At 34.1% G+C, this 14,239-nt stretch overlaps 1 protein-coding gene across 4 annotated transcripts in view; it reads right to left on the bottom strand.

Moving 5' to 3' along the window:
• Positions 1-7,674: 7,674 nt before the first annotated feature.
• LOC111638569 overlaps positions 7,675-14,239 on the bottom strand; it is a 28,030-nt gene continuing 21,465 nt past the window's right edge. For all 4 annotated transcript variants that reach the window (XM_023384294.1, XM_023384296.1, XM_023384297.1 and 1 more), the window contains one exon: positions 7,675-13,521. In XM_023384294.1, coding sequence (XP_023240062.1) covers positions 13,487-13,521 — 35 coding nt within the window. In that variant the 3' untranslated portion in view covers positions 7,675-13,486. The remainder of the gene's footprint in view (positions 13,522-14,239) is intronic.

The following is a 14,239-nucleotide window of genomic DNA, read 5'->3' as shown; positions in this document are numbered from 1 at the left end:
TTGAGCTGGAAAGTTAATAAGAATCCATGTAATAATGGCTTTTACGCGTCTTATTGAAATATGTGCAATGTTTAACATACCAGAACAAACCTAAATACTTCTAGACTTAGAAATTCTTGAGGATGGACATTTGCTAAATGGATTTTTCTAAATATTCTATTCTTAAGTGATTTCCAAAATTTTGGTTGGTTGGTTGGTTTTGGTTTTTTGGCGCAAGAGTTATATAGGCTAAGCTGTGCCAGGGCTAATGGTGAGAAATTTTAAACATCACGAATAACAAACATAAGACAAAATTAAATAAACAAACAATAACAAAAACAAATATATACAACAATATAAATATGCAAAACAAAGTTAAATAAATAAATAATCAATTTAATTAAAATGCCTCAATGTCCTTTTTTTCTTTTCAGGTATATGGAATAAAATAAAAATTGTTTTCTGTAAAACTTTGTAGCATTATCTGTAAAGCCAGTATAATAAGTCCTGATAATAGAAGATACGAATTTATAGTCGAAAATTTAATTTTAGTAAATAAATAATCAAATCTCTCTATACATATTAAATTAATGACTTTCAGAAAGTCCACTATATTGTCCAGATTTGGCCTCTGGCCCAAAATCTCTCTCAAACTTGCATTTCCGAAATGCTGTCTATGACTTTGGTCAAAAGCAACGCAGTTGCAAAGTATATGTTTAACACTTATAGTACAGTTGCAATACTGACATACTGGTTGAGCATCACTCTTCAAAAGGTATTAATGAGTCAGTCGAGTGTGTCCAATTCTCAAACAAGTAAGGACAACCTCAGATCTCCTATCATACTGCGTATTATCTGTTCAATTTTCTACCAAAGGTTGGATCTCGTGTAGTTTATTGTGGATTTGTGCATTCCACACGTTTTGCCATCTCTCTGCTAGTCATCTTTTAACGACTAGCTTCAAATCATCTCCTTCAATACACATTGTATGCTGTGAAGAACTTGCTGACTTTGCAGCTGTGTCAGCTTCTTCACTTCCTCTTATACCCTCATGGCCTGGGACCCAACGAAGCTTTACAGAGGAGTTACACGTAGTAAGATGACAAATTAGTTTCCAAATTTTAATCACTATAGAGTGAGAGCTAGGTTTGCACGAGATCAAAGCCTGAAGTGCACTAACTGAGTCAGTGTAAATCACACAGCAACAATGACTTTTCCTATTTATATACTTTAGGGCTAAATAAATGCCTGCAACTCCGCAGAAAAGGTGGAAAAATTTGGTGCTATTTGTTCTGCCATAATTTCATCTTGGCAAACAAAGGCTGAGCCAACACAGTTATCCGATTTAGATCCATCAATGTATATAGGAATTAAATTCCTGTCACAATGTTGAATTTCTGCAAAGTGCTGTCTATAGACATAGTCTGGCGTGGTTTCTTTGGGGAACTGCTTTAAGCTTAAATCAACATCTATCGCTGGGGTTGACCAAGGTGAAATACTATTAACCTCAACCTGTGAGATATTGCTTGTGTCCAGGACTATCGTGCTACTTACATTCTCCATTCTTATGCTGAATGTAGGGACACTACTTGTCCGAGCTGCAAATAATCTTTTCAGCTGAGTATCTGAACTATTACCTGAAAGTCTATTCAGAGATTTCTGTTTGATGTAGTAAAAAACGAGACTGAAAGAACTGTTCTCTCCTGAGGGATAGTGGAGACTCATAAGCATCTACATACAAACTTTGGACAGGAGAAGTTTGAAAAGCACCAATGCACAAACGCAGTGCTTGATGGTGGATTGGATCAAGCATCCGAAGAGTAGATTCTCGCGCAGAGCCATACACAACGTATCCATAATCCAGCTTTGAGTGGACAAGGGCCCTATAAATCATGAGCATAGAACATTTGTCTGCTCTCCAGGATGAGCAGCATAATACCTTTAAAAGGTTCAGAGATTTTAGACATCTACTCTTCAAAATGCACAAGTGTGGTAAAAATGTCAGTTTTATGGTCAAATAAAACTCCCAAAAACTTCGCCTCATTAACCATTGGGATTTTAGCCCCGTTTAGGTGAATTTCTGGGTCCAGGTGCAAACCATGCCTTCGGCAAAAGTGGATGCAGGAGGTCTCCTCCGTGTTAAAGGTAAAACAATTGGTCTCCCATGTAGGAATCGCATAGACAATTGTCTATGCGATTCCTACATGGGAGGTTTGCAGTTTGTCTCACAATGAAATTCATGTTACTAGACTGACAGGAGATCTGGAAGTCGTCCACATACATTTCACACTGGGAGGAAGACAGTTAGCGATGCTATTAATTTTAATTAGGAACAGAGTCACACTCAAAATAGAGCCTTGAGGAACACCTTGTTGCGTGAAAAGCCTAGATAAAGTGTTGCTCATCCTGACATGGAATCTTCGATTCTGTAGGAAGTTTTTTTTTTTTATAAAAATTGGCAAATTACCCCATAATCCGAATTGGTACTGTAAGGAACCAAGTCTGAGCATTATTTTTATTTACTTTTATTTTGCTTTTTATTATATTTTTGTTTGGGGCTTATGTTTTGTTAGGACAAAGATTCACCATTCACCTTAGAAAATAAATTAATTCATAAGAATTAATTTATATACAACAATTCTTACAAATTAAAGATCCTATTCGTCACCTCAATATACTAGGAACCCTTTTCCTCAACTCTCAAGACTTTCTCTAATCTTCGATCCACAAATCGAATAACTTCAAAATCACCTTGGAACTATTTTATCCTATCGGACACCTCTCTTTCGTTTGTTGCTACGAAGCTCACCTCGTCCATCTTCCCTTGAGATTTGGACTTTATACTGTGAGGTGACATCACAACTCTGAATGCGATCACTCCCCTCATTTACATACTTAGAAAAAAGTTTATTGTTAGCAAATATTTGTCTGGCAGCCTATTTTCTGACAATACTCGCTAACCTTTTACATTGTTCTTTTTGACAATTTTTAGGATGTTTTTATTCTTTAAGGTTTAGCGAGTCCCTAAGTTGTGCTTGTGGGGTCTCCCCCCTTTTCTCGGTGCGGACTTACTTTTTTCCACTCGGGAGCGCAAGGGTGTGCAAGTTTATTCTACGGCGTTTTTCTCTCGGTGAGTTGGTTTCTCTTCTATTTTTAAGTTTCTAAGGTGAATGGTGAGGAAACCTTCGTCCTAACAAAACATAAGCCCCAAACAAAAATATAATAAAAAGCAAAAATAAAAGTAAATAAAAATAATTCTCGGACTTGGTTCCTTACACCTGTTCTATGCTGGTGAATGGCACATTATATTCCTCATTAGATGAGGAATGAAATTTTAAACACTGTTTTTCACTTTGGGCTTTATAAACCTGAAAATTCCTTGAATACATAATATTGCTGGATAAAGATGAAAATGTTACACCCAACGTATCAGCAATACTCTGTATGTCGCTGATTATTGTGCCATTATTTTCCAGCAGGGACAGAGAGTGAGAAGCATATTTCCCATTAATTTTATGGATTTTATCCTAGAATGCTTTTCAACTAGTAGATGTTATGCTAGAAACATACTTCCTCCAAGAATCCCTTTGGCTTTGCTGTCTTATTCTTCTGGCATTTGCCTTTGCTTTTTGGAAAGTTATCAAATTTCTAGCAGTGGGGTATCATCTGAAAATTCCCCATGCTTTTTTTTTGTTGTTTGTATGCTGCCTCACAATTCTGATCCCACCATGGTTTTGAATGCTTTGGATATCTCGTTGATGTTTTTCCCATTGTTTTTTCAGCTGCCTGAATAATACTGGAAGTGACAACTTCAACTGCTTCATTGATATCAGCAATATTGACCATTTCCTCAATGATGTGGTGGACGGGATGTTTCACAGCTTCCTCTGCCTCGGTATTTTAGAAATATTGGGAAGTGGTCACTAGAGAGTGGATTAGATCCAACCTCCCATGTAAATGCTGAAAACAGGTTTGGACTTGCTAAGGATAAATCAATGGCAGTGAATGTTCTTGTTGGGGGCATAGAAGTACTGTATGTCACTTCTCCAGTATTAAACAGATATAGTTGGTGATTGCCTATGAGTCTCTCAATGGCTCTGCCTCAACAATTGATGTTGGGACTGCCCCACATTGGATTATAGCCATTGAAATCACTGAGTAAAAGGAACGGAGTAGGCAACTGTTCAACCAGGGAATCCAAGTCACTCTCATTGACTCTGACATCTGGTGACAAGTATATAGAGCAAACAATTACTCCAACAGTTACTCCAATAGAAATTCTGACTGCCACAGCTTGCAAATCAGTGATTATTTTTACTGGTAAGAATTGAATGTGGTTTGAAACCAGAATAGCCACACCCCCACTGGCATGGTTGTGGCTATCATCATCCTTGCGGTAGAGATTGAATCCTTTTAAAGAGATTTTTTCTCCTGGTTTTAGATGTGTTTCCTGGAGTGCCACGCAGCGAGATGGCATAGATGATGTCAAGTGTTTAATGTCAGCGTTCTTGCGGAAACCATGACAGTTCCATTGGATTATTTTGTAATCCATTGTGTGTTTGAGGCAGCATTTTTAACAAGGGTATCCCTTTGATTCTGATGAAACCGTGTTGTAGTTTACCTTGCTTTTTTACAGACACACTATGGTGACATTATTCAACACTTGGCAGATTATTCACCACTTTATTCAGTTGGACCAACTGAATAAAGTGGTGAATAATCTGCCAAGTGTTGAATAATGTCACCATAGTGTGTCTGTAAAAAAGCAAGGTTATCCCCCTTTAATTTCACTGGTGGTTTTTCTTTCGGAGGCAACATTGGTTTTGTCACTTCCATATTGTTCTCTTCATCAGATATATCAGAGAACTCACTCATGGACTGATCTTTTAGATTTAGAGAGGACTGCTTTTAATTTTTGTTTGTTAAGTGGGTTCTTATTAGCTTTCTTTGAACCCAAATTTCTGGTTACTACCCCTGCTTTGGGTAGTGGTGTTTTTGTCTTGATACTTTCCTTTTCTTTGGTTTCTTTTGATTGAATTAAATAAACATTTCACATGGCGAGTAAGAGATTCGCTTGGGGAGACAGAAATATCTGAACCCCACATGTCTTTGTGGATTTCAAAACAGCCACAAATGTCTTCTGTTTCAATGGTGCACTTGAAGTGGCCATGCGCCGAGCCTCTGAATAAGGGATGTTGTTAACTGTTTTTATGTGCTGAATCTCTTTCTCTCTCTGCCATGCGGGGCATTTCCAGGAGTAGACAGGATGGGCATTTTGACAATTCACACAGCATGGAGTATTGGTACACTCAGTACTCTTGGTGACCTTCAGTTCCACACTGTGCACATATGCTGTTTCCTCGGCAGGATGTTTGTGAATGTCCAAACCACTGGCATTTGAAGCAGTGCAGTGGGTTTGGAACGTACGGTCGAACTGGACAATGCAGATAACCTGCTGTAATAACAGATGTCAATGTCAGCTTGTTTAATGTCAGAATTAGGTGTTTAGTTGGTATCATCTTGCCATCTCGACAAATGGAGATACGTCGAACAGCAGTGACGCCTTGATCTAACAGACCTGTCTGAATTTCTGATTCGTCTTCTGGCATTAAATCTGCCTGTGATATCTGAGGCAGATTTAATGTCAGAAGACAAGTTTAAACTTCCGTGTGGTGTGATCAAAACTCCCATATCTCTGATAATGCCAACTCTCATAACTTGTTGAGGTGATGCTATTTCTATAAGTAAATCTCCAGACCTCAACTTCTGTATTTTTTTCAGGTGCCCAATGGTGGATTCAAATAGCTTTTGAATCAGAAAAGGAGAGCTTTTGGACAGTGGTTTGTCTCCTGTAGCATGTACTATCAAATGTGCAGGCTCACTGGAAATGCTTTCTTTATTTGATAATACTTGGTCTGTTCTTTGTTGCTGTTTTAGATTTTTGGAATCCATAATGTTAAAAAACATTCAGCTCCTGGTGACCCCACCCACCATGGGGCCCAACAAGGGGATGCCATCACATGTGAGACTCCCATAGACCATCACACCAGGGTTTCTCAGGAGCTATACCCTCACAATGCAGTCAAGAAGTGCACATCTTGTCTGATGTGTCCACCCAGTCTGTATCGATCAGTTGACTCCAAGCCGAGGTCAAGAATGACTCAACGACCAACCGATTGACTCAAACAGAGCCTGATTTGAGCCTCCCGTTTATCCGAAGCAGGGGCCAAAGCAGTGTGTTGGGGGATGTTATGTTGCCCCTCAACTTCCCATATCCCCCTTTCCGGCAAACACGTTGGTGGGCGTTCAGATCCCAGGAATGGTAAAGAAGAGTTACTAAACCATTTCTGGAAGGTCCCCTCACCACAGACAGGAGCTCACATCAAGAGGTCCAAAATTTAGAATGTTTATACAAATACATATAAATGACCTGTATTGTTATATCTCAAATTAATTTGCTTGTAAGTGAAGATTGTACAGAGGTCTGAGAAGCATAATTGACAACATATCTTCATGGTAAGCAGAAGTTGCATGTTCTAGTCTCATTTTTTTATTTCAAAATAGTCTAAAGTAATATATTAATTTTTGAATTGTATTAAATTTAATAATTTAACTGGAGATGGTGAAATAACAACCTACCTTTAGTTCAATAATATCCATGTTCTTTCTAGCTGGATAGTTAAACTAGCTTTTTCATTTGATTCTTGGTGTTTTCTTTTAAATTCAAATTAAATCTAGCTGTAAACAGATTCTATTCTTTAACATTCTCTGTTAGACAAATAATGAGTTGTTTTACTGAAGTGCATACAAAGCTGAAGAATTTTTAATTTAAAAATAAGTTGGAGAGGTTACATTTGAATGTCTACTTTTTTTATTTTTACAAATCTTCCCATAAACCTGAATTAAAAACTTGTGCAAAATATTTTCAAACATCTTGCAGTTGATTTCTTTTTCAAACCACTTCAATATATTTAAATTACATAAGTTTTATCATCAAAAACCTTTACTCCAGCAAATTAACTAATGACAAACATTTTTGGCTGCCTTCATCAGCCATCATCAGGTTTAACAAACATCAACCAAATGGAATACCTTCAAGAAGCTTCTTGAAAGAGTTTCATTTGGTTGAGGTTCATTTGTTATTAGTTAATTAGAGATGTTAACTTGCTAGAGAAATTAAAGTTTTGTGGTGGTAGTAATGAAACTCCAGTTATGTGCTTATTTTCCAAAATTCAATTGGTTAGAATAATATTGCAACTTATCTCTGTTTTCTTAATAATAATAACTGAAAGTAATGTTTGCTAGTAAATTAAATAGAATTTTTAAAATATAAATGTTTTGACTGTTTTTAAAATTAAAATAAATATCCATATAAACAATAAATTATTTTTTTAAAATTAAAGTTTTATTTCATAGGTAAACAAATTTTCAATTTTGATAATTCTGTAATAAAATTTACAAAATATCATAACTTATGATCTAAAGCAAAAATTTTCTTTTTGTTAATAACTATAAAATTATTACTTTATATATTGATAATATTCTGAATTCTTTTCACATTAATGAAGAAATGAAGAATAAACATTAATAAAAAAAATTATTTATTGACAATTTGTATAAAATTACAAATCTTGAATATACATTTTATATCATTGTAAATGTTATATATTAAATGTGATAATAAAGTTTGGTAAATTAAAAAAAATAAAAAATTGTTTTCCTTATGAAATGCAACCAAACTTTACTGGCATTCAAAGTACATCATATCACCCGTGCTATGATGCACTTTTGACAACACTCAAATACTGGAAAGCTTTAGAAAAATCCTTTGGTATTGCCTTCATAATGGATGTCACATTCACTTGGATATCTGGAATATCTGCAAATTTCTGTCCCTTCATCAACAGCTTCAAATTGTAGAAACAAAAAAAAAGTCAGCTGGAGCTAATCGGGTGAATAATGCAGTTGGTTCAGCTCAACAATTCCATGTAGCTACAAACTACTTCAGCTGTATGAGACCACACACATTTAATACAAAGCAGCAATTGGTTGAGAACTTCCCTGTAGTTTGCCATTCACAATTTGCCCTTCTGGGACGAATTCCTTGTGGATCAAGCCATCTTTATAAAAAAAGGCAATGAGCAAAGTTTTTATCTTTGATTTTTGCAAACTGGCATTTTGAGACATTAGAGATCTAACACCTCTCCATTCCATGCTTTGTCTTTTTGCTGGGTCATGTTAAAGCACCGGGTCTCATTCTGTTATTATTGGCCCCAAAGATGCAGAGTCATTGTCACACACATCAAGTCCTTCCTGCTTTTGTTCTGCTGTGAGTGTATAGGGCACAAACCTGGAACAGATCTTGCACTTTCCTAAGTCTACTGTCAATATCTGATGGATTGTTTCAAGGTTTATACCTAGTTCTTCAGACATCATCTGAACACTCAGTTGTCAATCCTGCAATATCAGATCACAAACTCTTTCCACATTATTGGATGGCTTGGAGGTTGTGGGCCATCGACTAAGGGAAGCTTCTTCAAGAGATTTATTTAGAGTAAGAAAATAAGAGATATTGAACTTAGATCATTTCAAAGACTTCTCCTTGAATAATGGAAAACATTTCCTCTGAAATCACACAAAACTAGTACATTCAATACCCTACTTTCCATCATAAAAATGTTTGAACCAATCATGAACACACTTGTCACTGCTCGATCTCCATAAATAGTTTTCAGCATGTCATGAGTTTCTGATGCAGTTTTATCCAACTTAAAGCAGAACCTGATGTTAATTTATTGCTCTATTTCTTGCTAATGACAACCATTACATACACAGCTCATATAATCAAGTACATGCACAAGCTACAAATTTCAACCAGTCAAAAACAAGTCCTGATTTGCTAGCACAATGTCTAAGCTGTACTCTGCATGTAGTTTCATTTTCAGAAATCACTCACCTTAACATTTCCGTTCACTGAACTTTATCATCACATCATATGTGTATGTATATACAATCTTTTCTACTTTATCTTCTATTAAAAACTTTGAAATAACTGATGTAAAATAATAAATGAAATAGCTACATCAATAATATTTTAATGCATTCAAGTATATTATCTGATAATTACGTTAATTGATTTTTGTACAAAAAGACATTTTTATACAGTGGTAAACAAAAGTATTGGCACACTCGGTATTTTTGAATTTATAGTGAAATATAGTTAGAATAAAGTAATTAAGAATAATTATAGTTAAGAATAATATGAAGTATATTACAAAATAAAGATGTCTTCAATCACTGGTAGTAATGACAACCATTAAAGAACCTTTACATCCAGTAACAAAATGGACATACATTACAAAATTTTAAACTAAAATTACATAATGATATGCTCTTAAAAAATTAACAAAGTTTCTTACTCATCAAAATAAAGGACAAAAGTATTATTGGCACCGCTGAAGATAATGCTAAAAGTATATTACAATTTATATTTTGTAGTGAATCCCTGGTTCTTATTAATAGCTCTTTAGTCTCTCTGGCATTGCATGCACTAGTTTTTGTGTGATTTCAAAGGAAATGTTTTCCCATTATTCAAGGAGAAGTCTTTGAAATGATCTAAGTTTAATATGTTTAATATCTCTTATTTTCTCATTCTATCATCAAGTCTTTTCCATAAATGTTTGATAGGATTCAAATCTGGAGATTGTGGGGAATGTTTCAGAGTGTGAGGTGTATGATAAAGTAGTCATTGAGGGACAATACAAGTGATTGTCCTGCTGAAAGTAAAAGCCATCGCCCAAATTTAGTTTATTTACACTTTACTAAAGATTTCCCTTGAGAATATTTAAATACATCATTTTATCTATTATACTGTCTATGAATACAAGTTTTCCCATATCAGTAGCTGACATGGAACCTCATACCATCACACTAAAACACCCTTTTTTACTGTGGCTTGAACATTCTTTTCTAATAGCTTTGTGTGGGTTTTCTCCAAAGTAAATTTTTTCCATTTTTATGAATTAAAGTGAATTTACTTTCATCTGAAAACAACACTTTAGACCAAAACAAATTGTTTACTTATATGATCTTTTGCAGAAGCAAGTCTCTTCTTTTGATTAATTTTAAATTTACTTATATATGGCTTTCTTCTGGCTACTCTCACTCTGTAACCAGTAGTGGCATGCCATGACATTTGATGATCATCTATTAAAGGAAAGGGATAAGGATCCAATTCAGTCACTTCATTGATTTTCATATAGTTGTGAGTCAATCTGTAATCACCATTCCCTTTGGGAAGAACAACACAAGAAGCATAAGGAGATGATGTTTCTTCTATTATGTCTTATGCTAACAGGTCTTTTATTTTGATCCTTAACCACTGATATTTGTCATTAGACAACTGATAGGGTTTACATTTAAGCACCTTCATATCTGTTATATTAAAATTGACAGTGAACTTAGGGGGTCTGGTATATTCAGGTTGATCAATGCCCAGAAAATGCTGCAAAATGTCTTCTTTATAATTTTGTCTGTTTTAACTAATAAAACTTCCTGCTTACCAAAATTCCAACAGATATTAAGTTTTCCCAATGTGTGAATCCCTAGCAAAAGATCATAGAAGCAATTATTGTTAAGGAAATGAACTATGTGTTGGGTTCAGTCTCTAAACTTTATAGTGGCCAAAACACCTTTATATACAGTAAGTGCTCCATTAAATGATTTTAAGACTATGTATCGAATGGGATTTTAGTTTGCATTTATCTACTAGTTTAGGACTAATTAGGTTGACTGTGGATTCTGGATCTAGAAAAGCCAAGCAATGCATGTTATTCACTTCCATTGAGAAAACTTGGGGATCATTATGATCCATGACTAAACAATGATTCGATTTTGTCAGAGGGATCGGTAAACCCTTCCTTACTCGTTTTACGCATCTTCCCTATTTTCCAGATTCTCCAAATAGTTACTAACGGAAGGGAGACCATTATCAATTTCATTCAAAGAGGTGAAACTTCAGTTACCATGAATATTATTATCCCTTCTTTCAATTTTCCTCAGTACCGATTTTTTGGTAGGTACCAATTTGCTCAATCCGACATATAAGTTTTCTTTGCATTCAAATTGTGTTGTAGAAGAATAGCTTGCATATCTTCAGGTAGTCCACACATTACCATGGTGATAAAGCTTTGTTCCCCAATATCTGGATATGCAAGTTGGATACGCCATTGTTTTTAAAAATAATATTCTAATAGTGAACCACCACAATATTCCCACATATCCGCTACTATGGACAGTTGGATCCGATTCTGTCTGAATGCACTAAGAAAGGAGTTTTCCATTCCTCCCAATTATCACTGACCCTATCTAATACTCGAGAATTGTATCATTTTATGGCAATACCTTCCAGATAATTTTGAAGGTTATAGATCTTTTGCTTGTAATCCAATTGTGAGATGCACACGTGTTTGTATGAAATTATCCAAATACGCACTTCCTCCAGTTTTCCATCATATTATTTTTTATGTTGATTGTATCACAAGATGAGTTTAGTGATATTTTTTTGATGGTTTGCTGAAAAGAGTTCATAATCTTCAACTTATTGGTTCATGTACAGCTTTTGCAGGCTTATTGGTTCATGTACAGCTTTTGCAACTGAACCATTTGCACCAACACATCCGACTTTGGGTCACACAAACTGTCCAAAGCAGCAGGTCTTATTAAAGTTTTATTAAGATAAAGCTCACCTTCTGTCTCCGATAATGAAATAGATAGTGTCCAATAATTCATCATCGTCCAGATAGCAGTTTGAAAAACCGAGGACAAAATTGCGGGACGATTTTCGATTCCTTGAAATTCTTGGTCGACTTCTGTCCATTTGTCTTCCCCTTCTAGTTGATATCAGGAGATAATGTAAAAGTCTTTGATCTTCTGAACCAAGAATTTGAAAAGCATGATTCTACTTCAAAACTATATAAATACAGCTGTGTACTGAAATCTTGTCAACTTCACCAATTTGTAATATTACAAATGTTAAGACTACAATAATTGAACTAAAAGGAAAGGTGATCAAGCACAGATGAATTTAACATCCGTTCCACAGATGTCCAGTCTGAAAGGTGGGGACCTTACTCTCTTCCATCCCCTGACCAAGCGATTTCTTCCCCTTTGTGACTCCCTCAGTTCTCCGAATTCTTGACAATCGAAGATGTGGAGTTAAGGGGGAGGGGTGCTAATGAGTAGCAGATTTTAAACTCTGCTTACATAATATTTTTATTTAGTGTTATTACGTAATGAGTAACAGCTAATTATTATGTGAAAATTTCAGAGCTACAAGTAGTTTACTATTAAAGTTATACAAGAAAATTTAAGAAGTGGCTGTGTGCCAATACTTTTGTCTATCACTGATATAATAATTAACATTAAAACAACCAGAATATTCTATTATTAGAAAAATCAGTATAAAATCATAGTCTTCATTTCAAAAGTAATGAAATTTAAGCATTTTTAAAAAATATATAATATAATATAATTTGATTACATATATAAAATAGCAGCATCTTAGCTATTAAAATGAATGTGAATTTACCTTGAGCTAAATTGTAAATTTTCAGTACATTCATACAAAAGTTTACTTTTCATTAACAATTTCCATCAAATAAAACATATAAATAATAATATTATTTTACATTGTTTTAACAATTTCCATTTTTATCACCCTTACAAATATTCATAAGAATAGAAAGAGACAGTATGATATTAGTTGAGAAAATGTACGAGGGCTATTTTTTAAATAAGATCTGTTTGTGAATGAGAGTGAGAATGATGCACGACTGCAGCAGTGTGCATGAGCATCTGCTTTCAGCATGCTTTGCGGGTGTTTATATGCAATTTGCAGCCGTATCGTCTGTCTGTGTGCTGAGCTATAGAAGTTTATAATGTTTAAGAAAATTGAGTCACCCGCCAACTGTAAGATACAATCTGTTATTCGATTTCAGCACGAAAGATCATAGTAACTGTCTTTTGAGACAGGAAAGGGACTTTGTTAGTGGATTTTATGCCAAGAGGCACAACAATCAATTCTGATGCTTATTGTGACCTTGAGAAAATTCCGTCGTGCCATACAAGACAAGCGGCGTGGCCTAATGTCATCTGGTGGCAGGCAGCAGATTTCTCTGAAGTCGGAATTTTAAAAATTTTTGAGCGGAATGACAATTGTTTGAACAAAAATGGATGTTATGTAGAAAAGTAGATAAAAGTATGTAGAATATGTGAAAAAATATATTTTAATGATATTTACAGTATTTTTCTTCTTATTAAAAAACAGACCTTATTTAAATCGGCTGAAATTTAATTACTTCTTTGTTCTTCTTAGCAATTTCATTTTTCCACATATTGCCAACTGACTGATAGTAGAGATTTTTGCCAATTGTAGTATTACATTTCATACAAAGATCTGTACAAGTTAATTTCATTTTCAGATTTACAATTGTTTTTGCTTTTATTTTTATTGAAAATAAACTTTTATTGGTAATGATGCAGCTGAAAAAAAAATATTTATCATTATAGCAAAAAGAAAAATTACATTGATATTAAAAAATATGAATATATTACCTTAAATAAAAAGGAAATAAGCCAATAAAACTTTTTAATTTTTTCTTCACATAAATATTAAGAAATAATCATCATTTACAGAGATGATACTTTATTAATAAAATAATTAAAAACATTGAACTAAATCTTTCTTGGACGTCACACAAAAGCATTTGCATTTAATCAGTTATTTTTCTGAACAATATGTTAAGAATTACTAGTAACTAAACTTAAAAATTTTATAGTTTTGATTTTTTTTAAGTTTTTAATTTGTAATTGATGATTATAATAATTTAGCAGCTACTATTTAATTAACTTATATACAATTAAATGTATTAAAGGTATTATCTTCTATTAAATTTAAGGCATATCATTAGATAAAGTTTCATTTCTGTAATAAATGAAAAACAAAGTTATATTAAATATTTTAGCATCAAATGCATTTCAAAAATATTCACAAATCTGTGTGCAAAAAACTAAATGAATGATAGAATTAGAACTGTTGATTAATCATATTAACTTATAATTAAGTTTTAATCATACTACTGTGATCAAAAAGTATCAGGAATGATTCATTTAAATTGTGCATGCAAGAAGTTGCTGTCATTTTCATTGACATCTAGCAGCAATCTGTAGGTCATCTGTTTTTGTTTGCAAATAAATTCTT

The sequence above is a fragment of the Centruroides sculpturatus genome, unplaced genomic scaffold (genome assembly GCF_000671375.1).
Source record: "Centruroides sculpturatus isolate CEXI.00-Female unplaced genomic scaffold, Cexi_2.0 scaffold1205, whole genome shotgun sequence".
Classification (NCBI taxonomy): Eukaryota; Metazoa; Arthropoda; class Arachnida; order Scorpiones; family Buthidae; genus Centruroides; species Centruroides sculpturatus.
The sequence above is the reverse complement of the archived record's forward strand: the minus strand, read 5'-3'. Positions and strand labels throughout refer to the sequence as shown.